This window comes from Melopsittacus undulatus, chromosome 1, assembly GCF_012275295.1.
Source record: "Melopsittacus undulatus isolate bMelUnd1 chromosome 1, bMelUnd1.mat.Z, whole genome shotgun sequence".
In the NCBI taxonomy this organism is placed as follows: domain Eukaryota; kingdom Metazoa; phylum Chordata; class Aves; order Psittaciformes; family Psittaculidae; genus Melopsittacus; species Melopsittacus undulatus.
In genome coordinates, this window is record NC_047527.1 from 120,587,518 (window position 1) to 120,610,640 (window position 23,123).

At 38.0% G+C, this 23,123-nt stretch overlaps 1 protein-coding gene across 7 annotated transcripts; it reads left to right on the top strand.

Annotated features, from left to right (window-relative positions):
• The first annotated feature begins 3,401 nt into the window (after window positions 1-3,401).
• On the top strand, window positions 3,402-22,302 carry STEAP2 (STEAP2 metalloreductase). Of its 7 annotated transcripts, none has more exons than XM_034074461.1 (6): window positions 3,402-3,461; window positions 3,871-4,056; window positions 7,129-7,653; window positions 9,243-9,770; window positions 11,370-11,534; window positions 17,963-22,302. In XM_034074461.1, the coding sequence occupies exons 3-6, from the start codon at window positions 7,162-7,164 to the stop codon at window positions 18,245-18,247; spliced, it is 1,470 nt and encodes a 489-aa protein (XP_033930352.1). In that variant the 5' UTR covers window positions 3,402-3,461; window positions 3,871-4,056; window positions 7,129-7,161; the 3' UTR covers window positions 18,248-22,302. The 7 variants fall into 7 exon arrangements, with proteins under 7 accessions (XP_033930352.1, XP_033930338.1, XP_033930342.1 ...); XM_034074447.1 differs by having other exon boundaries at window positions 3,871-4,034; XM_034074451.1 differs by having other exon boundaries at window positions 3,871-4,034; window positions 7,132-7,653.
• Window positions 22,303-23,123: the final 821 nt, after the last annotated feature.

A 23,123-nucleotide genomic window follows, 5' to 3' on the forward strand; every position in this document is an offset into this window, starting at 1 on the left:
TTTGTTCTTTGTTTAGTTAGTGGTTAGTTTTTTTTGTGGGGTCTGCGGCTTTTTTTTCAGACTGTCTTTATTAATAAAGCAACATATTTTCTAGGAAACAATGACATCAGATTAATTAAAAAAAATCAGAAAGAAACAAAGAACAAAACCACAATTTGTTTCAAAAAAAAGTAAAAAAAATTCAATTCTATAAATGTCTCAGATCCATTTTGTCCTTATAAAGAATGGGTAAGAGGTATAAGTTTTATTTTTAGTGTAATTGCAGGCTGCCATAAGAAAGAATTGGCCTGAATGTTCCTGGCTGGGAAATACTGTATTTTTCTGCTAAGTTACGAAATTAGCTGTGCTGAGGGTAGTATGCCAGAAACAATTGTATTTGGGTTTGTTGCCCTGATAGGAAGCAATTTTTTGTGTGTTTGTTTTCACTCTCTTGCCACAGGGAAATCCCCAGGGCTCTAATTTCACCTTGCCAAGAGGAAGAACCAGAATATCTGTTTCCATTTGCCAATTGGAAACTCCTTTGTTATGTTCCATCCTTCAAAGGAAGAAATAATAATGATGCCCTTTGCTAAAGACTTTTGCAAATTACTTTGCTAAAGAAAGAAAAACACCTAAGAGAAAATAATATCCCTTATTTAACAGATTAAGATAGCCCTTTAAGAGGATATCTGAGAATTATGTTGCCTATAGATCTCTCTCTATAATTTTAGAGAACTGTACTAGTTTTATCCTCTCACTAAAGAGACATGGTCCAAGTTTGCAGAAAGTTTAAGTATACCAAATGTTTGTATATATGTTTTCTGTCATGCTAAATGCCATGCAAAACAGGGAACTCTTCATACTTCTCCTGCTTGAATGGGTCAGTTACACAGCAATGGAAGGGAGGCTGTAGTTGTTTCAATCCCAATTTCAAAAGAGGATATTCAAACTGCAAAAAGAAAAAAAAAAAAAAAGAAAAGTTCCAAGGAAAACATAGGCTCAAGTTTTAAATGTACTAGATATCAAGTTAGTGGTGTCTGTTCAACAGGCTGGTAAATAATCATGACTCAAAACTTTCCTCATTTATCCCCATGCACAAAGGCTAAAGCTAGGTATGACTGCACAGAGTGAGAGGAGAAACAACTGGAGAAGAAATGAACAATGTAGATGAGAAATGACACTAAATGACACCTGGGGGAAACCAAGTGGGTTAGACATGAAGGACCAAGGTCAGAGCTGGTACACCCTACATAGCGCTGGCTAGAAGAAAGAACCTGTGACAGTTTCACACAGTAAACAGCTGCACAAGAATCAAGAAACAAGTAACAGAATTCAAGGGTCATTAACCATATACTATCTGTGTAAGAAAAAAGCCATCTCCTAGTTAAAAAGTCAGCACAGATCTTCTAATGCACCATCTTCTAAAGGTCTACATCTTCTGATCAAGACCTTATGCTGGAGTAATAATGTAAAAAAATCCCACAAAAAAAATCAATCACAATCAGGTTTACAGCCTTCTTCTTAAGGCTATAATTCAAATAAATTAAGAATTACAGGATTGTGACTACTCTGACTGTGCATGATGCATTATCATTTTGAGGCACATAAGTTAGCTTTATGACTACGCCTGTTTTAATATAAATGCTTTTATGGCGACAAGAGTTGTATAAAGTAGTATGTAAAGAGGATTAGCAAAACCAACAAAGAACATTCTGCTTTTTTCTTTTGATATATTTTTTGGTTGGACTAAAATTTTTGAGCTCATATTACTGTAATTGTACTGACTACAGAAAAACAAGACTGGGATGATGTTTTTTGAATCAATAGCAAAGAAAAGAAAAACATTAGAACAAGGAACTGGAGGACTGAAATAGTTTTCATCATGGAAAGGGCCATAGTGTGTCAGTGGACTCACCTTTCCACTGGCTTCTATGGAGTATCAACCCTGTCCTGTTTGGGAGCAAAAATGCAGTTTGGGAAATCAGGCAACAGGTATTCTGTGCATCTGCTTAACAAATTTTAAAATACTGTAGAAATACATGTTTTCAATGTCAGGAAAGTGACTTATTTAATAACTGGGGGGAAATGGCCTCTGAACTACAAAGGAAAAGTTTCTCAGCTCTCTTTTTAAATTCTATGGTATGCTTGTTTGTGATTATATATTGAAACAAATGTTTGAATTAATTATATGTTTTATTCTGCTTAAGTCCTCAGTTAAAGCACTACAGAAACAAGTCAGCATGCACACACAAAGGATCAAAACAGGTATGTTCAGTGTATCACTGCAGTCATAAGGCTCCTTTCAATCACCTGTGCAAGTATTAGTTTTTTGCTGCAGCATGAGAGACATCCATTATTATGCATGTTGGTCAGTCTTAAATGTGTAAACCACAAACGAACAAGGGTTACAAGTTGTTACATACACAGCACAGCTTAAGGAAAGATGGCATTTATTTGGTAAATCAGAAGGTACACTTTTTCAGGAAAACGCTCCATTCGTCTTCAGCTGGAAATTTCATTGGCCAAGCAACGCAGAAGTCAGATCTTGGACTTCAGCTTTGTGTTTATGTGGCTGAACCCTGTCTGTCCTCTCATTTTGTGTAACACTTGTTATAATGAGAATTTTGTACAAGTACACAGAGTACACAGCAACCATGGGGAGTGATCTCCCTGCTACCTACACCAGGGCACACCAGCCTGGCGGGCAGGCACAACCAGCACCCATCAGGAATTAATTTCTTTTTTGTGCTGAGGGTGGTGAAACACTATCCCAAAGAGGTGGTGCATGCACCATCCCTGGAGACATTCAAGGCCAGGCTGGATGTGGTGGGTTCTGGGCAACCTCATCTAGGTAAAGATGTCCCTGCTCATTGCAGGGGGGTTGGACTTTTGAAAGTTGCTTCCAACCCAAACCATTCTATGATTCCATGACTATGATTCCTCACCCCTGGCCCTGCAGCGGGTACTGGTTGAGGGCCAGCATCACCCTTCTGCCAGGAACAAGGAAAATCAGCCTGAGGAGAGCTCCCGCTGAAGAACACACCTGGGCCGGAGTAGCCGATGAGAGCAGGGGCCTAGGAGGAGAGGTGCGTTATGCACTTGGGACCGTGAACTCTCGCCTGGGGGCCGACGAGGTCCCAGCGCTGGGCCAGCGGGAGCCCGAGTCTGCGGGTGCTGCGCAGGCTTGAAGGAGTTGTGGCGGGAGCGCAGTGACTTGGTGCCGAGTGCAAGGCATCGCGGGCCCGGCCGTGCCGCCCCTCTTCCCCCACAAGAAGCAGCCCCCCAGAACAGCCACCCCACCTCCGCCCCAGCCCCAGGCGCAGCGCGTTGCTGCTCGCCCGGCCGCGGCGTAGGAGCGGCCGCAGGGGGCGGGTCGCAGCGGTAGGAGAGGCACCGCCTTCCTGCCAGCCTGCCCGCCCGCCACTGCGGTCCGGAGTCTGAGGAGAAGTGGCGGCGCTGGTCCTCCAGGCGGGCGGGTAGAGGTGAGCGGCTCTGGGGCCGGGGCAGGACGGGCTCCATCCCCGCTGGGCGCCCCCTCGGGCCGGCCGTGTCCACCGTCGCTCCGAGGGTTTTCCCCGCTGCCCATCGCTGTGGCGGTGGACTCCCGCCGCAGATGTACCGGGCTCTGGGCGGGCTCTGGCGGGCCTGGCGGTGTCGGCTTCCCCCCATCTGGAGTGGGTCGTGCAGCGGGGCTGCGTGTGGCCGGCCCCTGGCAGCCGTGAGGGGCAGCCGGGTGAGTGGTGGTGATGTGGAGCCTGGCTGCCCCCGCCCCGCGGCTGCCGGGCCTGGCCGCGCTGGCCCGGCTCTGCCTGCGGTTACGGATGAGGCGGGGAGGCGAGTGGCCGGACAGTGGGATCGCCGCTCTTGTCATGGGTGATGTTGTCATTGCAGCTGGAGATGCTGGCCAGGACCTGGACCCCGCCGAGTTCCTCAGGGGTAGGCACCCGCAGCGCACTGCCGCCCGCCAGCCTGTCGGGGGGAGACCGGCCTGCGCCCGGCCAGCGCCTCGCCTCAGTCTGCTCCCCGTAAGCTGACGCCCGACCGAGTGCTCACAGGTTCAGTGATTGTCCGGTTTGCGTGCGTTCAGGCTTCTTCTCCAGTAGATGTTTTTCCAAGAGCTGGTTTTCACATCTGTGTCAGCTTCTGGCTGACATAGTTTTGTAGTGTTTTCTTAGCTTATCTAAGGGCAGATGTCAAATTTATATCACTACTACTCTGTTTTGCGCCTGTGAAGCTAGGTATATTGCAAAAGAATAAAAAAGGGTTTGTTGCAGTCTGCTACTGAATAACCCACCTTAGCTAGTTCTTATCATCTGCTTCCCATCTGTTTACAAATTGCTTGCTCAGTAACTTGATGTAATTTTTTTCCGGAGGCTGAAGTTAGGCTAACAAGTTTTTGCTTTCCTCAGTTCCCCTCCCCTCTTTTAGAGGTACATGCTAGTCCGTCTCTCTTGTCCTCTCTGAGTTCTCAAGATGTCACTTCTGTCATCATTTTAAACATTTAAGCATTTCATAAGCATCTGCTGACTTGAAAATCTTTATCTTACCTTTAACTTTATCCTTTACTCTTAACTTACCTTTTCCCACTTTGACCTCACTTTCTGTCTCCCTGTAAATGGAATTTCAGTAAATATCTATTCGCAGTTAACCTTTCTGCTGAGGGTTGAAAAAAAGATGACATTTAACACTTTGTCCTACTTTGTGTCACCTATAATTTGTTCCTTTTCCTGTGAAGTTATAAACCTTGCATCTTGTCTTTCATTGTATTATGGAACCTTTACTTGTTGCCTTTCATGTCATTTACTATTTATAACTCATTTCTGTTCTGTTGCTGTTCTGATTTTATCCATACATGATACCACTGTCTCCTTATACTGTTACTTACACATGCACATACATATCTTCTAATTTTTTTTCTGTGATTTTTCTTTTTTTAGGTTATTAAAGCTCTCCCAATGCAGTTAAAACAGTCTTATACACTCTCTGGCCTCTACATTGTTATTGTGCATTTAATATAGTCCCTTTCAGTAACTGCCAGCTCTTTGATCCCTTCCATCTCTTAAATTACTTGCCAGAGTCATGTCTGCCGATCCCCTGAGGTTTTTTTTATGAAGTCTGTTATTCTGTTCCTCACACTCTACTTTCCTTAGAATAGGCAGTGAGAAACTTTGTCATGTTTGGTTCTGTGAGAGCCAGTCACCAGAGCAATTCCACATGTTCAAATCTTGATGCACACGCTCCTAAGGATCCTTTGGACAAAAACTGGAAGTAGACTGCAGTATGGTTAAACAGTACCAGTAGCCCATTTCCTCATGGTGGTCCCCTTTCTATCCCAAAGTTTTGCAGCACCTTCACATCACATGGCATGAACTAAAGTGGGCCTCTGTAGTCATGTGGTGGAAGCAAGTGTGTTCTGTCATATCTAGTTTTGTATCTCTTATGTGATCAAAATACAGCTATTCTTATTATGTTCTTGAATGTGAACTCATCGTGGTTCAGGAAATACTGGTAGTTTGGTCATGTGTTAGATACATTTCAGGTCATGTGGTAAGAAAGAAATCAGTGTGTTTTCAGTGCATGCATGAAAATCTGTGTGGTCTGCTTTTGCCAGAAATATTCACTGTTAGAATCTTTTCTCAGAATAGCAGTTTTGTGGTCACTGTCACTATTGCTTTCCATATGTAGAGTCTCAGTCCAGTTTCAGTGAGTTCTTCCTTTCTAGTAAAAGGTGAAATGAAAAGCGCTCATTCTTCTGAGTAGCTTCCTCCAACTTCTGAAACACAAAGCTACTTTGAATTGTGGCAGGTTGTTCACCACACATACTGTATTCCCAGCTGATGGCTGTATAGAGTCCCCTATTCATGCTTAGTTACCATCACATCACCAGAAGGTGATGTGATAGTAACTAATCCATGGTGGCTTATGAAAAGATTAATTCAGCTCCTCTGTTGCACGTGGTCTGGAATAGTTCCCAAGAGAGTAACCTCGTGGTTTCTCTTCTTAGCCTGCCATTCCTCATTGCTTCTTTCATTTTCAGAACTCATTCCTGTTCTACAGTGCAGAACCACTTATGTCTTAACTGTGGTTTCAGGTGATAACTTCCCTCCCGGGGAATGTTTTCTTGGTTTTTTTTATGTCTGTCTTTGTTACAGCTATACTGCAGTTCTGTGAACTCTGCTCTCCAAAGCTATAGCAGTATTTCTTTTAATTTTCTATGAGCCTTAACATCTGTTCTTCAAAGCCTCCCTTACTGCACTGAGTTTGAATCCTAGAACTCTCTTCCTTTTTATTATTGTATGGAATCACTTTTCCTGCCATTAGATCTTCACAGAATGCTCTCCCATGTGTTTGTCCTCAGGATTTATCTTCTCTGCTTAGCTGGAAAATTCTATTAAGTGCATTTTTGACCTCTGGCTTTGAATCCTTTACCTTTGCACTCACAGTTAATTTTTATGCATTTCTAGCCAGACCTAGAAGTCTGACCTAGCAGTGTCATTCATTGGTGATCTCATGAATAGGCCTTGACAAATTTCAAGGCAATTGAAATTGGCAAGTTGTCTTTGCCAGTGGTTGCTTGTGGGCAGCCCATCTCCTAGGCTGACAGGTATGTCAGATGGATGTCTGTCATGGCGGTACAATGACATTTGCAGGTTTGAGATTTTTGCATCCATTCCATCCTGGCCAAAAATATAGGATACCACAATAATAACCTGCATAAGATTTTAATGGAGTTCAGCTTCCCTGAACTCAGTATCCTTATACCAGCCACAGGCCAGCTATCTCTACCTTCTAATATTTTTCATGATTATCCAGGATTCTTTACATGTATCTTATTATCCCATTCATCATTAGTTTCAGGAGCACAGGGTTATCTTGGAATCCAGTATTCCAGTGGAAGACAGGAATAGAAGATGGAAAAAATATCATTTACTTCTGTATTATTGAAGTGCATGAAGTATTTTATGTTCCTCCTTTTACAAAATTGATTTGCATATACTTTATTAAGGAGAAAATAAAACATGAAACTTAGAACCACAGATTTTGCTCACAGAGGTGTTTATGGATTTTGATGTCTTATAAAATTGTATTATGCTAAATTTTTCTGTTTGTTGCTTGTTTTGTTTTGTTTGTTTGTTTTTTTTTTCCCAGAAGAAGTCATTGTAGGTGTGGTGTCTTGGAAATATGGAATCAATCTCTATGATGGGAAGTCCTAAGAACCTCAATGAAACTTTTCTACCAAATGTTGCCAATGGCATCAAGGATGCCCGTAAAATCACAATAGGCATCATTGGAAGTGGAGACTTTGCAAAGTCATTGACTATTAGACTTATCAGATGTGGGTACCACATAGTTGTAGGAAGCAGAAACCCTAAGCTTGCTGCTGAGTTCTTTCCCCATGTGGTTGATGTCACTCACCACGAAGATGCAGTAGCAAAAACAAACATCATTTTTGTAGCCATACACAGAGAACATTATGCCTCTTTGTGGGACCTCAAGCATTTACTCGCTGGTAAAATTCTGATTGATGTCAGCAATAATACAAGAATAGACCAATATCCGGACTCCAATGCAGAGTATTTGGCGTCACTTTTCCCAGATTCCCTGGTTGTCAAAGGGTTCAATGTCGTTTCAGCTTGGTCACTGCAGTTAGGACCAAAGGATGCCAGCAGACAGGTAAATGTTATATTTGTATTAATGTAACTTTATAAGATGATAACTACAGGAACTGAATAAAAGCAGCCAGAATTCATGAGTTTCATCCTGCCTGACATAGCATGCCTGAAATGCTGGGCCTTTAGTTTAGCTTTTATTGGCTACTAAAACTTTTAGAGTCTAGTTTATTCCACTGTAAGATACATGGAGTAAATGGTACAAATTGTTTCCTGAGATGCCCGTTTATTGGAGAGGAAATGTGGATACTAGCTTAGACTAGGTAGTTGACCTTCAGATGACTACAGACAGAGGAGAGGAGTTGGGTCTTAGTGTCTTCTATGGGAAATATATTCATTTTGTCCTTATGCTCTGTACAGTGATAGAAGCAGCCTTTCCCAGACTATTTTAATTTCAATATTGATTTACATGGCATGAGCTATTGAAAGAGATGCACAGAAACCTGAAGTCCTGATCAAAGGACTTAGGAGTCAACAGTTCTAAAGATGCACTCATACAGAGTAATGGCAAAGTGAAAGAAAGAATTTATCTAGCTTTTAGAATGTCCCAATATCATAAATACAGGGAAGCAGAAGGAGGCACATATGTTTCTAAATGTTCATTCATTTGATCCAGGACTACTTGGGAACATCATGTACAAATTCCTTCCCAGTATGTTCCCCAAATCCATCCTGCATATAGAAAAGGCAGTTTAAGTTTTTCATGCTTTGCTGAAGTGATAGAAAGGATTTAATTTTACACAAGCACCCAGCCCTTCATGGCTTTATGAACTATAAGAAACACATGAGAAATGACTGGTATAACATGACTGCTGGAGGATAATTTGAGTTTTCTTGCACTTCAGGTAGATTTTAAAAGGAACAAAATTTATATAGAATTATCATAAGTTAAAAATACCCTCACTGTACTATTTTTATCCCCTTTCAGAATAGCACTGCATTATAAGTAATTCTGTCAAAAGGGATCACATTTGCTCTAAAGCAGATGGTCAGCAAACAGTGTTGGGTAAACTATACCCCACTGTAAATTTTAAAGGAACTTAAACCACTTTGTGGCAGTGCGTTTCTTTCACTATGTAATAAACCGGTCTGTTATTTGGCTGCTAGTTTCTGTTTTTCTGTGAAATTAAGCTAAAATTGTTATACATGGAGAGAATACACAGTTCTCACAGTTCTCACAGTTACAGGACAGCTATTCTGGGGTCATTATTCAAGATTCCTGTGTTTTTGAGATACTTGTGATCTTCTGAAATGCTTGTAGCCATTGTTTAAAGTTCAGTACAGTCTTGTAGACATCTTGTGGGAAGTGGGGAGTGGGGTTCAGTTTACAGATTACCAGGGCATCCTGCAGTCAAGAAAAAGCCAAATTAATTTTGTTTACTCTGTTGCTAAACTAGTGTGCATATTTTCACTTTAGCTGGATTTGTATGTAGTTTCATTCTCATCTTGGTGATACAAACTGGGACAACAGTGTACAATTCAGCAGTAGAGCTGTTCTTTTGACTTGGAGGCACTTAAGTCTTTTTTGTGGTTTGGGTTTTTCCCTTTGAGTCGCTCTCTGTCTACAGATGATTCACTTGACTTTCCCAACAGGTCTATATATGCAGTAACAATGTTCAGGCTCGCCATCAAGTTATTGAGCTTGCCCGCCAGCTCAGTTTTATTCCTGTTGATCTGGGGGCACTGTCATCTTCAAGAGAGATTGAAAACTTACCTCTGCAACTGTTCACACTGTGGAAGGGGCCTGTAGTGATTGCCATTAGCCTGGCAACATTTTTCTTCATCTATTCCTTCGTCAGAGATGTAATCCATCCATACGTGAAAAATCAGCAGAGTGACTTTTACAAGATCCCTATTGAGATCGTGAACAAGACTCTACCAATTGTTGCTATCACTTTACTTTCTCTAGTGTATTTACCAGGACTTATTGCAGCTGCTTATCAGCTTTACTATGGTACTAAGTATAGGCGATTTCCACTTTGGCTGGACAACTGGCTCCAGTGTCGAAAGCAGCTTGGACTGCTCAGTTTTTTCTTTGCAACAGTGCATGTGGCATACAGCCTCTGCTTACCTATGAGGAGATCGGAGCGATACTTGTTCCTCAATATGGCATACCAACAGGTAAGACAAACTAGTTCAGTGAGCCAAAAATGCCTTGGCTGTATACATATGGCTCATGAATACAATACACTTGTTTTGTTAACCTGTGCCACTGTTTTCAGTGGAGAATGTTATGAGTTATCTTATGTATAGCTAGCGCCAAATAAGAAAGGAGACTAAAAGAAACTTACTCATTGTGCTCACCTCGTGCATCAAGTTACAGTCAATTTTGTGTGGTAGGAGGAATCAAGGATGTGTCTTACTTAAACCCCTGATAGTAATGTACACAAGGAGAATATAGGATAGACAGAATAAGAGTAACAGCAGCAAACTTCTGAGGTACATTTCTCTCTGTGTATACATAACATACGGGGGAAGTATGTATATCATAAGTGCATTTACAAGTGTGAAAAGTATAAGGGTACATAATGTAAGAATGCTTACAGATACATGTGTTTGCAAAATAAAATTGCTCTTACTTTGTAACAGTTTTGGACCAGTGGTAAAAGTATTCATTAAAAAGTATGTGAACATCATCTATTACAGGCAATAGAGATTGACTCACAGTTCCCAGGAGCAACTGGTCTTGCATAACCCTGAAACAATCTCTGATAAATCTGTCATCCTTTAGAAGAGGGTCTGATGCTCCTGTTTGTCACTGAGGTAGCTTATTGTCACTTCTAAAGTAGCAGAAAAGCAGCATTGCCAGAAAAACAACATTGCCATTCAGCTCATAAAATCTGCAGGAAATACAGATGTGATGGAACAGAAAGAAAGCAAACTAAGGAAATCAAATCAAATGGAACAAATTAGAAGGGATTGGGTCCACAAATTCTAAAAGAGGTATCATGAAAAACTGAAGAGAAAGGCAGGAAGAGCAAAACTATTAAAAGGCAGCAAGAAGCTGTAATTGTTCACACTTAGTAAAGTACCCACTGTTACTAAGAAATTATCTGGGTTCTAATAATTCTTACTTGCTAATACTCTTGGTCAGCCTCTTTAAAGTCATGCCATATTACAATAGTCACCTGAAAGTGGAAAACTAGTTATATCCAAGCCTCTCAATTGTTAAGGACCTGAGTTATTTCTTTTTTTCTGGTAAAGCTCTCCAGTGAGAACAATCTTGGATATATCTGACGTCAGTAGTGAAATAGGCAAAGTAACTTTAACTTAGCATAGGGAGATGAAGCAAAACCAGGAAATGATGCTAAACTATTTCTAAATGCTACAAACTAAAAACAGATTGCCGGTTCACCCAATTTATGTTGCAGAATTTAAGTTTCCATGGTCTGAACACAGCTACTTTTCTACAGTATATAGGAATACACAGATTTATCTGGTTTTATAACATACTTGTTATAAATAGTATATAATGTTAAATTTTCTTTTAACAACTCATTTAAGCTTCCATGTTTAACATAGTCTTAATCTAATCTAACAAGAGCCAATACCAGTGGCAAGGGAATAGTTGTTTTTCTCCAAGACATGAGGAAACCTCTAAAATATTTGACCCCATTTTATAGTTGTCCTGTGACTGTAGACTTTTATTCAGCAAAATAACTTCTGTGATATTTTTAATATTCTGTAGGATAAAGTGCTTCCTTTCTGCTCTTTCATCAGGTTCATGCAAATGTTGAAAATTCTTGGAATGAGGAAGAAGTGTGGCGAATTGAAATGTATATCTCCTTTGGAATAATGAGTCTTGGATTGCTTGCTTTGTTGGCAGTAACTTCCATCCCTTCAGTAAACAGTGCCTTAAACTGGAGGGAGTTCAGTTTCATTCAGGTGGGTTACTTTTTAAATAAGGGGGTTTTATTGTTAACAAGAATTCCTTGATGATAATGATGATGAACAAAAGCACTTTGCAGCATGATGAGAGCTTATTTTTCCCTTCTCTCTGGTAAGTTAATAAAAACAACATATCCTTACTCAGCAGATATATTACCATGAAAGTAATTAAGCATTTCATGAGTATTAGAATGGGAATTTGCATTTCACACTTCTTAGTCTTAAATAATCACACAGCTAAGACCAAATGAGCACTAATCTATTCCTTTTCCCTTGTTACAATTTCTTGATGAATTCAAATTAGATAAATTTGGCCAAACTCACTAAAGGCAATGATACTGATGAGATGCTACTATATGTAGATGCACACAACTGTTAAAATTGAAGATTTAATTTGTCCTGCAGGATTTTTATTGCACAGGCCTCTGACAGCCATTCAATTTTGCTTCTCTTCCACTGTGTGCAAATTAATACAGCTCTCAACTGTGTTATTCCTATTAGCTGAAAATACCTGCTAGCTTTGTTTATTAAAACAGAAGCTTTTCCAGGTCTTGGCATGTCTTCTGCCACCCTCTTTCCTTGGATAAATATCTACAGCATGCAGACCTAATCAGCACAAAATACTGAGAAATACAGGCTTCAATAAACAGCCTAATGTTTGCTTCCAAACAAAATTGTCATTAGTTTTAGGTGGCAGCCAGAAATTTTATTAGAATTCACTCTTGTGATAGATTTCACAAGTGTGTACACAGTTTTGGGTTTTGTTTTGTTCTCTGACTTTGGAGACAGTACTCTAGTCTTAACTCTCTCTTCTGATAAACTGATTTTCAACACAGTCACTGTCATAATATTACCTAATTCTTAGACCTGTCACTGGACAAATTCCAACTTTCAGAATGTAAGCACTGACTTAACCGTTCAGGGCTTGGGTTGTGCTTCATAATTTACATTTTAAAGGGAGTGATGAGGAATGCTTCTTTGGCTGTAGCTGTCACAAGTCCTCTGTCTGTAATGTCTTCCCTTCCCCTAGGGTTTCTGTTGGTGGAGCACACTGGGTAGGCGTACAAAAAGTTGGCAAAAATTTTTTTTCAAATTGGAGTTCCCCTGATAGAACTGTTTATTCATGCCCATGTTTTTTGAGCCTTCAGAGGAGGTCAGTACCCATTCTTTTATTGTTGCAACATCCCTGCCATCCAAAGTTCTCTGTGCAGGGAAACAATAGTACTGCTGTTGGATGATATAAATCAGTGCAAAAGCAAAAACATGTATTCACTTGTGACTGAGGTGATGCCTTTAAACAGTAATGACTTCCAGCCACAAACCCAGCAGTTATGTTTTATTTTTCCTTACTCAGATTTTGAAATTTCCAGCTTTCGTGTGTGAGTCAAAACCCACACAATAATCACATCGTGATGTGTCTACAGTGGCATTTTTGTTGTGTCAGATTTACTTCAGTTATTTTCACTGTAAACAAAGTCAAAATAGTTCCAAATTTAAATAGTTATGAACTTTAATCAATCAGCTGTTTCAGGAAATTGACTGGGACCAAGTTGTTTGCTCTAGAGGTTACAGTTGATACATGCTGAAAAGAATTGGTATTGGTAATTAAGTATGATCATTTCCAATTTTTTCTCACAAAAAATACTGAAATACTAACAGTTAATGACCAGTAAATATATTTTACTTTGTCATTAATTACTTCTCAGGACGTAAGTTGCTCTTTATTTAGTTAATTGTCCTTCAAAAAAGTCCTCTTGCTTCAGTCAGAAAACAGACTTTCAGTGATCCCTCACCAAAGTAAAAGAAGGCTTCATTTCTGCACAAGCTTCATTGTACCCAGTATGCAAGAACAGATAAAACATCATAAAGCTTAATGTTTTTTATATTTTTCTTTACTGAAGTGCAATATGACAAAGTGAATTTTAACTTAATTTCCTTCATCTCAAACAATGGAACTATTAGCCCATCATTTCAGTGCTGGGAAAAACTGTATCTCTAGCTTTAGTCCTGAATCTCAGATGATTTGCTACAATAATTGCTGAACTTGCTTTGCGTCTGACAGATGAAGAATCAGACAGTCAGCACACTTAGGCAGTTTCTCACTTTAGCACTTCCCACTGAGAAGAACATACTATTTCTTTCTTGCTCATCTTGGAAAATGCAGTTTCATCAAAATAAGGGCCTGACCTCTTCTAAAGAGTTTTACTGGTACAACATACTCAGTCTTGAGTCCTACTAAGAAAATCTGAGTTTAGGATTAACAAATTATTAACATATACAGTACAGACTGTTTTCTAGCCTTGTTCCAGTAGTACAAGCCCTGAGCAGCATCTCCCCTACGTACAGTAGTTCAAACAGGTCTCTACCACAGTCTGCCTAATACCATAAAGAAACCTCAGTTGTGAATGTTTTTGCCCAGAAATCACTGGTGTCTTTGATATCCCAAATTGTTTTGGAGATGCCTCCATCTTACCTAGCCTAGTTTCACAACATGGGTGTCAGTGCTGAAAAATACCTTAATGATGGGAAAAGGACTTTGAGAGGAGAAGCAGTGTAGGCTCCACTCCTTCCATCAGAGTATGAATATGAATGGAAATTTGAGAAAGTTGAATAGTGATGCAAAAGAAAGTTACTGTGTCAGTCCTACCAGGAGCTAAGAGACCAGCAGAAAACTTGGAGTGGCTGGTGTACAGAGCTGACTACTGTACAAAATGAGTATCTAATTACTTCATCACAATTCAGAAAGAAACACTCATGAAATCCAAATGAAGAAGCCACAGAATGAGACAGTGATGAAGAGTTTGCTGAGTAGGTGACCCTACATGATGTAAATTTCACATGAAACTTTGCAGGCATCTTAACCTGACCTGCAGTTGGAGCTTACTGAACAACAAAGTGGGGAAGAAGCTGGGGATGATAAAGTAATGCATCAATTTTTTTAAACACCACTGAAGTACTCTTTCTTTTCTAAGCATATTTGAATAAGGAACAAAGGTAGACATGGGCAAGAAATAAAAAAGAGTTCGTATTTTGTCAAAGCAAGCAGAATAACAAGCCTAAACCAACACACTGCAAACAGAAAAAGACATTTATTGAAAGCAGTCATTGAACGTTCACATGAGCTACATGGAAATGTAGAACATTGTTGGAAGCAGTGCTGCACCAGGTCTTTCAGTCTTCTGAAGGAAGTTAAACTGTAATTATATAATGTAAGCATAACTAACTACTGCTTTTGTTTTCCAGTCTTAACAGTTCAAGGCCAAAGCACATCACTCAAAGTGACAATGGGCAGAGCAGACTGGCTTTGAAAGCTAAGCTTTAGGTTTCTTAGCAAAAATCAGTGCAAACCTGCCATTTGCACAGTAGGAAGCTGATGATTTTGTAGACATTCCTTTTGTCTGCTAGCACAATCCTACAGTTTTTTTCGAGACTAAAACTTTTCTTTATTAATTAAAACTATCATTAAAACATTTCTTGTGCACACACATTGAGGAAGGGCTGTTCTGCCTTGGTTCTCCCACAACAATAGGATACTTTTCCCCAAGAGTAAAGAAGGATGAGGTCTGAGTATTTAGCAATTTTACGGGTAAAATTCCAGTCAGAGTTGCTGCAGCCTGTTTTTAAGTTTAGCAATATCCTGTTACTGGGGGAATCTGAAGTATACCTTGCATAATGTAAGCTTTAGAAAATACTTTTTGTATATATAAGTTGCTTGGAACTGCTCGACCATTGACATGGAAATTCCCGAAGCAGATTTGTCCTACAGCAGATTGTGTCTCTATATATGTACATCTTCTTGGTAACATTTTAGGATTATTCTCCTGCATCTTTTCCTCTATGTTTTTCTCTAACTTTTAAGCTAAAAGATAGGGAAGTACACAGGAAATGTGCTAATCTAATTAGCTTGCAGAAAACACAGTATTACTGCAAATAGAGAAGCAAAGCAACCAAAGATGCTCTTCCCCTTTTCCCAGCATTACTCCTAGAGCTTAGACAGAGGGTTCTTATGACTTAAAACTGCTATTGCTACTCACTCACCAATGTGAATTTACCAGTGGAGGAAAAGTATCCCTTCTAGCTGCTTTCAGAAGTCTTCTGCTCTTAGCTAAGTTAGCATCCTGTGCCAAGTCCTGGCCACCCTGTACAGACACTGCTGTAGTGTTTGAACATTTGCAGATACAGAAAAATCAAGTCTTCAAAATTTTGTACTGATGCAGCCTTCTGCAGTGGCATTTTACGAAGTAGCAAACACAGGAAGAGTTGCTTGTATTTCTGGAAAACTCATTGTCAGTAGCTGCACACTGGGATAAATGTTCTTAATGGAATTTTCTAGTACAGATCTGCCCTGACTAAACAAATTAAATACTTCAGAATGCTAAGCTGTGTGGAGGACACCCTCTTTCAAGCTAAGTGGTGTTATTACTGTCAAAAGGTGCAGCACAGAAATACAGCAATTAAGGGCCTGCTAGAATAGCATCAGTAGCTGACAGAAGCTCCTATAGGAATGTCTTTGTTGTCATATTTTTAGATGAGCAGTTCAAATGGTCCAGTACATACTAGCACATGCTCTATCAACACTTCAAAGAAGCATATGGCAACCTTCCACAAGGAAAAAAATGAACTTAATAGGGGTGCATCATACATTTTTTCTTTTCCTTGTGATGTTAGTACAAAATGTATTGATGTAACTCTTAGCTTCCATTTTGACCATTAGATGGAAAGACTATAGATGTCTTAAAACTAGTTTGCATATGGAAATTAAACAAGTGTTTTTTATTTGTTTTATTATTTTAGGAAGAGTCTGTATAACATTTCCCTCCAGTTCCTTTTTCAAGAATTGGTATAGTTTTCACCAGTAAGCCTGACAAAGAAGTGAAGGATATGATTCAGTTGTGCCTTCTTCCCTGCTGGCAATGATACAACAACAATGAATTCAGGACAGTAATACCAGCAAAAATCTGCAATAACATATTCAAACATCAGGTTTTATAGTATTGATTGCTGCCCAAATTTCTTAGCATAAGCTCTGTTTAGATACCGCTAAGGTAATTTTCACATCCACAAGTGGTTGTCTAATTGTTCTGTTTCTTGTAGGACATTTTGAGAGCAGATTGTTCTTTTTTAAAAAAAAGGTTGCAGCATACCTAAGACATACCAACATGGCTTTGAAAGCACTGGCAAAAAAGTGCATGAGTATTGGCAAGTTGAAAAAAAACCCATGGTACCAACCTCTAAAAATCAACAAAAGTATTTTCCTTTCCCTACCATTTATCTGTGAATCCTTGCAAGTAGTATTAGCTCAGGTATTCTTCTCTTCCTAGAAACTGGTTCATCTTGAAGTAGAAAGAATTAATTCTTTCACTGATTACAACAGGCCCTTAGGATGAATTTTAATTTGCCTCTCTGTTGGCTGGAATGAAACCAAACCTTGGTAGCCAGTTATCTTTCTTAATATTCATTCTGTTTCTGTAATTTTCCACAAATGTTTTCCAACCAAGTTAGTCATTACATCAGTTTTGGCCAAAAAGAGGATTTCTTCATTTGACCACCATCAGAATTCAAAGCATAGTAGTATTTTTTTCTTTTTTTTTTTTTTTTTTTAGCCATGGTTTGGAAAAGTCAAGGTCAGTACATTTAACTTGACTTTGCAGAACAGCACAGCTACAGGGTTATTAAAATGGCAGATTCATAGAAATAGCAAGTGGTCCGTATTAACACTGCCTTCTGTGGCATGCTCTGGATTATATAAGAGGTCCTCTGCAGGATGCTGTGGGAACCTTCTAATTTGCATTCCATGAGGCATTACCTTTTTATGACAAGCTAACTGCATCATTTTGTTGTGCCATATGCTCAAGTTGGGCAGTCCAGATATTCCCATTAACCAGGCAACAGCTGATGGCAAGAGGTGAGGATATTTACGTTAACTTCAGGCAAATGGATGTAGGCCAGTGTGAGAGAGAAGCAAACTGCACCTCTCAGTGATAAAAATCTGGAGTGTTAGGCTCAGATTTCCTTCAGGAGAATTGCTTTGTTCCATAATCAGAAATCTTGGAAGTGATCTACCCTCGTAGCTAAGAAATGGGGAACTGTAGTTCCAGTAACTTCACTGGCATTGTTCCTTATTCACATACATATCCTGAGGTTGACTTCCACTACTTAGAATTTGGGCAAACATATTCATTTTAACTTTGATTAAGGCCTATGGATGCTAGCAGAGACATGTTGTAAATTAGTGCTCAGTTCAACCCATAGTTTTCAGAACGATAACTTTAAACCACACACTGCCCATTTAAAATAGCGTATAGGTAAGAGATTTTAACACAATGTCTAATAGAAGTGTTAAAATAATGGGTGTAAATAAAATAAGCTGTCAGGACCAAGTACCATTATCTCTTCTTTTTCCCCTGTTTTCTCTTTTATCAAAGTCTACACTTGGATACGTCGCTCTGCTCATAAGTACTTTCCATGTACTGATTTATGGATGGAAAAGAGCTTTTGAAGGAGAATATTACAGATTTTATACACCACCAAATTTTGTTCTTGCCCTTGTTCTGCCTTCCATTGTAATTCTAGGTAAGATAATTTTACTTTTGCCTTGTGTAAGTAGGAAACTGAGGAGAATTCGAAGAGGATGGGAGAAAAGCTATGTTATAGAAGAAGCAAGTGGGTCTGCTCCACATCTCTCCCCAGAAAGGATAACTGTGATGTGATGATAAATCAGTATCTGTTAGCACTGTTGTAAATGTTCGGGTTTGGAGGTTTTTTTTGTCATAAACTTGTATTTGTAGGAGTTGAGTAAAAGTATGAGTAAAGTCATTGTGTACAGTACAAGCTCTCAACCAAACTATGAGAAATCTGTAACTAGAAGACTACTACTTCAGATAGCTACAAAAGTATTTTTGTTTTGAGTCACAGAGGACAGATTATTATGAAATCAGAATTTTTAATATTCCTTTGCACAGTTTTATCAGAACAGTATTTTATTATAACCATGCTTTCCAAATATTTGACTTAGAGCATATGTGTCAGAGTGCTATTTCTTAATGCCACATTTTCTGGGTAGTGTTTATTTTATTAAAATCACACTCCTGGGCTAGTGAGTTCAGGATATAGACTAATAAAGTTAATAATTTAGGAAATAATCAGGTTTTTAAACAAATTAATTTTTAATGATGTATTGCACATATACAATATATATCTATTTGTGTGTGGTTTTTCACCATTTCACAAGTTGAATATGCAAAACCACTTTCAATTATGGTGTAATTGTACATCTTATAAGCAAATGTTATTGTACTAACAGGGTTGTTTTTTCCAAAGTATTACGTAGGATTTTAGACCTTTGGCATCTGTTTATTTCCATACATCATATAATGAAAATTCAAAATAATATTCTATAGAAAGACATGCACATGTGTGTGCGAACAACTAATTTTTTTGATTTTAGAATTACTTCAAAATATCAGGAAATATTTTAAAATGTTAAAAAAGATGAGAAATCTGCAACAATAAAAATCCATTTTCACTGTGAAACTTCCCATACATTGGTACAACAGGGAAGTATCACAATATTCATGTTCTGTATGTTTTTACACTGCTGTTTCAGTTATTACATATGAATTTCCCAGTCTGTCTTAAATTCTTAATATCTTTTTGTGCAAATTCAATCTTCTATTTTTATATGAAAGCCTTACTTTTCCAAGTGTCTCTGGGATATGCCTGAATTTTTGAGAAACAAATTATTATTCTTATACTTAAAAATTAATTTTTCTCTAAAATTTGTCATTTGCAGTTCCTGTGAGATTCAAAAGAATGTTCACAATTACTTATTACTACTGCTTTGTCAGGTTCTACTCTCCTCTAACAAAATAGCAAACTCAACTCATACTTTCAGGCTTCCTCTGCTTCATTAGCAAAACCTCTATTTCAGTGAATCAGAATGTGGATTTGGTCCTAATTTTTTTACTTGTATGAAATTATATTTTTCTTATCTATATTTGCACTGTCTAGGATCTTTGATCTCTGACTTTCTTAGCTGGACCTTCAGTTATTATTTATTACTTTGCAAGAATTTGTCATCAGTAGGATACATCAGGAATATACAGTACTTAAATTTCTCCTTAAAAAGCACTAGTCTGTAAATTTCACTAATATCTGTAATGAAACCAACAGCTCCGCAGAACAAGAATCGAGATTCAAACTTTGTCCATGGTTACACCAACCTAAATCATGCTGTTCTGAATTAAAAAAATCTACAAGAATTTTATTTTCATTGTAGTATTCATATTCCCCAAACTTACACATTGAGTCTGTGTGTATTCTGGGATTGCTGCAAATCAAGAGGCAAGAGACAATTAAAACTTCTAACTTATTTTGCCTGTATTTTGCCATTTCAATACAGAAGGCTGTACAGTTCTTGAAAGGCTTGCAGAATTATATGTAACTGAATTTCCTGACCTGTTTCCTATTCCATTATTGCAAAGGGAAACCACATATAGCTTAAGCATTTGTGCTTCAATTCTTTAAATAAGATTAATTTTAAAAATGTCAGAATACACAAAGTCATGGAGAATTGTAATGGGATAAATACAATGCTGCATCTACCCCAGTCCGGTACCCAAAACTTGATTAAAATCATTAGAATGGGATAGTATAACTACAAGCAGAATTTCATACTAGTGAACAAATTTAAGGCAGAAACCATTGCTGTTGAGAATCTGATGACATTTCAAAATTAAATCTCCTGCTATTATTTTGTAGTAACTCTACACTTCTGTAGCATAGGCAATAAACACTGCTGTTCCCTACAATTACCTAATTCATTTGATGTAATAGGGATGTTACGGAACTAAGATACGGTAGTAATTAAAAATTTCTGTCAAAGTCAATATATATTGTACTGTAATGCAACCATTGACAGTATATACAGAAATATATTGGCCCTGTAGCCTATGCAAAAAGTTATTTCATCATTAAGTTTCTTCATGAGTGTTTAAACTGTTAAATTTTGAGCTGCCAAAGGTGTCTGGAAAGGATAATTATGTGTTGCTTCTTTTTTTTCAAACTGTGTGTGTAGAAAAATGTGTTTTGATTTTATAAGTTACTTGAACGGTTGAAATATTGAAGTATTAATAAATAGATTATATTTTTAGCTCAAATATATAAAGACATTTTGTGAAATATTTGTGCTACAGTAAAACATGGTTTCCTGCTAGGCCATCTATTTCCTGCTAACTGGAATAACAAGTTGACTTGTGATTTAATATTTTGTAGTCTATAAGGACCAATTCACTCTAACAAGACACTGTTAAGTCTGAAAGCAAAATGACTCACACGTTTACTACACATTATATATCATATCATGCATATATTTAGTCACGTAAGGAATCTTCATTAATTTCTATAGAAGAACTCACATTTGGACTTCTCATTGGAAAAAGACCTGAGGCTTAAAGTTTATTTTTGATTGCCTGAATATAAACAACTAAATTAATTTACATGTCCTCTTAGTTACTTAGGAGAATAAATACCTATTTTGAAGAATAGCCTGCTATTTTTGTGGAGCTTTATATAAATTGCCTACTGCCTAATGAAAATGAATAATGAAATAAGCTTAATTTCTTTTCATTACGGTTCAGTAAAAAAAAATTGTGCTTAATATGTAATACAGAACTATACATCATCTTAGAAAATTGAGATCTATATATATTTAGCAACAGGTTATTTTTTCTATGGATATTAAGGTATTCTTTCTTAACATTGTCTAAAATACAGTTCTATTACAGGTTCCATATGTGTGTTTAATTTTATCTTGAAATTTTATTAACTGTGGCAACTATATGCAAGTTAATTAAGTACCCACGTTCTTGAATTATTTAGATATTAATTATTTTGTAATTGTTTTGCAAGTTCTTTGCCTGTCTAGCTTGTGGTAATGATTACTGTGAATTGGTGCCACATTTAACTTTCTGTTCCAACATTGTGCATTATATGATGTGCCAACATGAGCAAGTACATTTGTATTTTTATTTGGCATTACTTACCTATAAAATAGCATGTCTGTCTGTTTGTGTCTATATGTTATTAGCTATACATGCTGCTCAACTAGCACTAAGGGAAATTACTAATATGAGCCACCGAGTTCCCAAGTGGCTATAAAATTTCACAGGTAGAAATATAGTTAGGAAACAGCTTTCCTCTTTGAAGGTTTTCTCTGAAAGTTAAACGTAGCAGGTGCATAAAGATTAGATCGATTGAGTTTTTCAGTATAGTATTTTCATATATTCAGTGGTAGTGGATGCATATGCATAGTTCCTTTCAGACAGTGCATCTCCTAATACACAAGTTTTTGATTTCTTGGTTATTCATCCTGTAGTATTTTCTACCAATGTAATGATTAATGTTGCAATACTGATATTGTATCATTATATGATACTGCTTGAATTAATTAGATTACAGCCTTTGAAATAAGTGGCACATTTGAACTGACTTGAACAATGATCTCTATAATTATATATTGTTTCTGATGCCTTGCTGGCAATGTCTTGCAGTGAGCATAGGCTGTCTCCCATGTGCAATATTCTCTTTGTAGTTGTGTTTGGCAATTTGTGCTGTCTCTGAACAGGGCTATTATAAATTATTGTGATGCTCCTATCTATTTTTCCATAGAATGTGTTTTACACAAAAATCAATAAAAAATCAGTGTCAGGTATTTGGCTCTTTCTTCTGCACTTATGCATAATAAATTTTAGCTTGCATTTCTTTATAATACGCATGTGCTGTGATCAATATTTTCTCTGAGAGGTAGAACTTGAATGTGAGTTCCTTAAAAAATAATCTAAAGGGCAATTTATTTCTTTTGCAATGACTGGATAAGAGATATTTCACACGGACACCCTGGAAAACCATATCCCATATGCTATTGTGAGGTATTCTCCATGATTTTAGAACAGAGAGTAAACACTACACTACTATCAGAATATATTCAGCCCACTCATTCAACAAACAAAAAGTCCTGCAAAAGTGAGACTGCTAGGCACAACTAAGTTTGTCAGGTGGAGATACTTTTTCTGTTTGGTTAAATATGTGAGAAAGCACTACTGTTTAAATGACAAAAACAGGTGAACCACTTGGCAGTCCTTCATTTGGGAATATATCACTTTTTTCCAGAGAGGCTTATGCCAACATAAGAAAGAGGAAAACAGTACATGAGAGGTAAAATCCTGCTTAACTAAAGGTCAGCAGCATAAACTATCACGTCAAGATTCATGAGTCAGTGAAGCTGGCAGGATTCACTTTGCTTTCACATTAAGTTACGAAGCCTTCCCAGATCCCCAGATGGAATTTAGGTACTTTTAAAATTCAGAATATTTGCTATCTATTAGTGACATGCCTGACATAACAGTAATGTTTTGGCCCTTGAAATCTGCCTTTTCTTCCTCTTTCTTTTTTTTTTTTTTTAAATCTCACCCATTTTCTGTGTCACAGTGCTTGTTTTACTGAGTGTTGATGCTATGCTAGCAGCTGGAGCCCCAAACTTACACCTTTGTCCAGCTGTACCTTGTACTGTATAAAACTGTAAGTTCT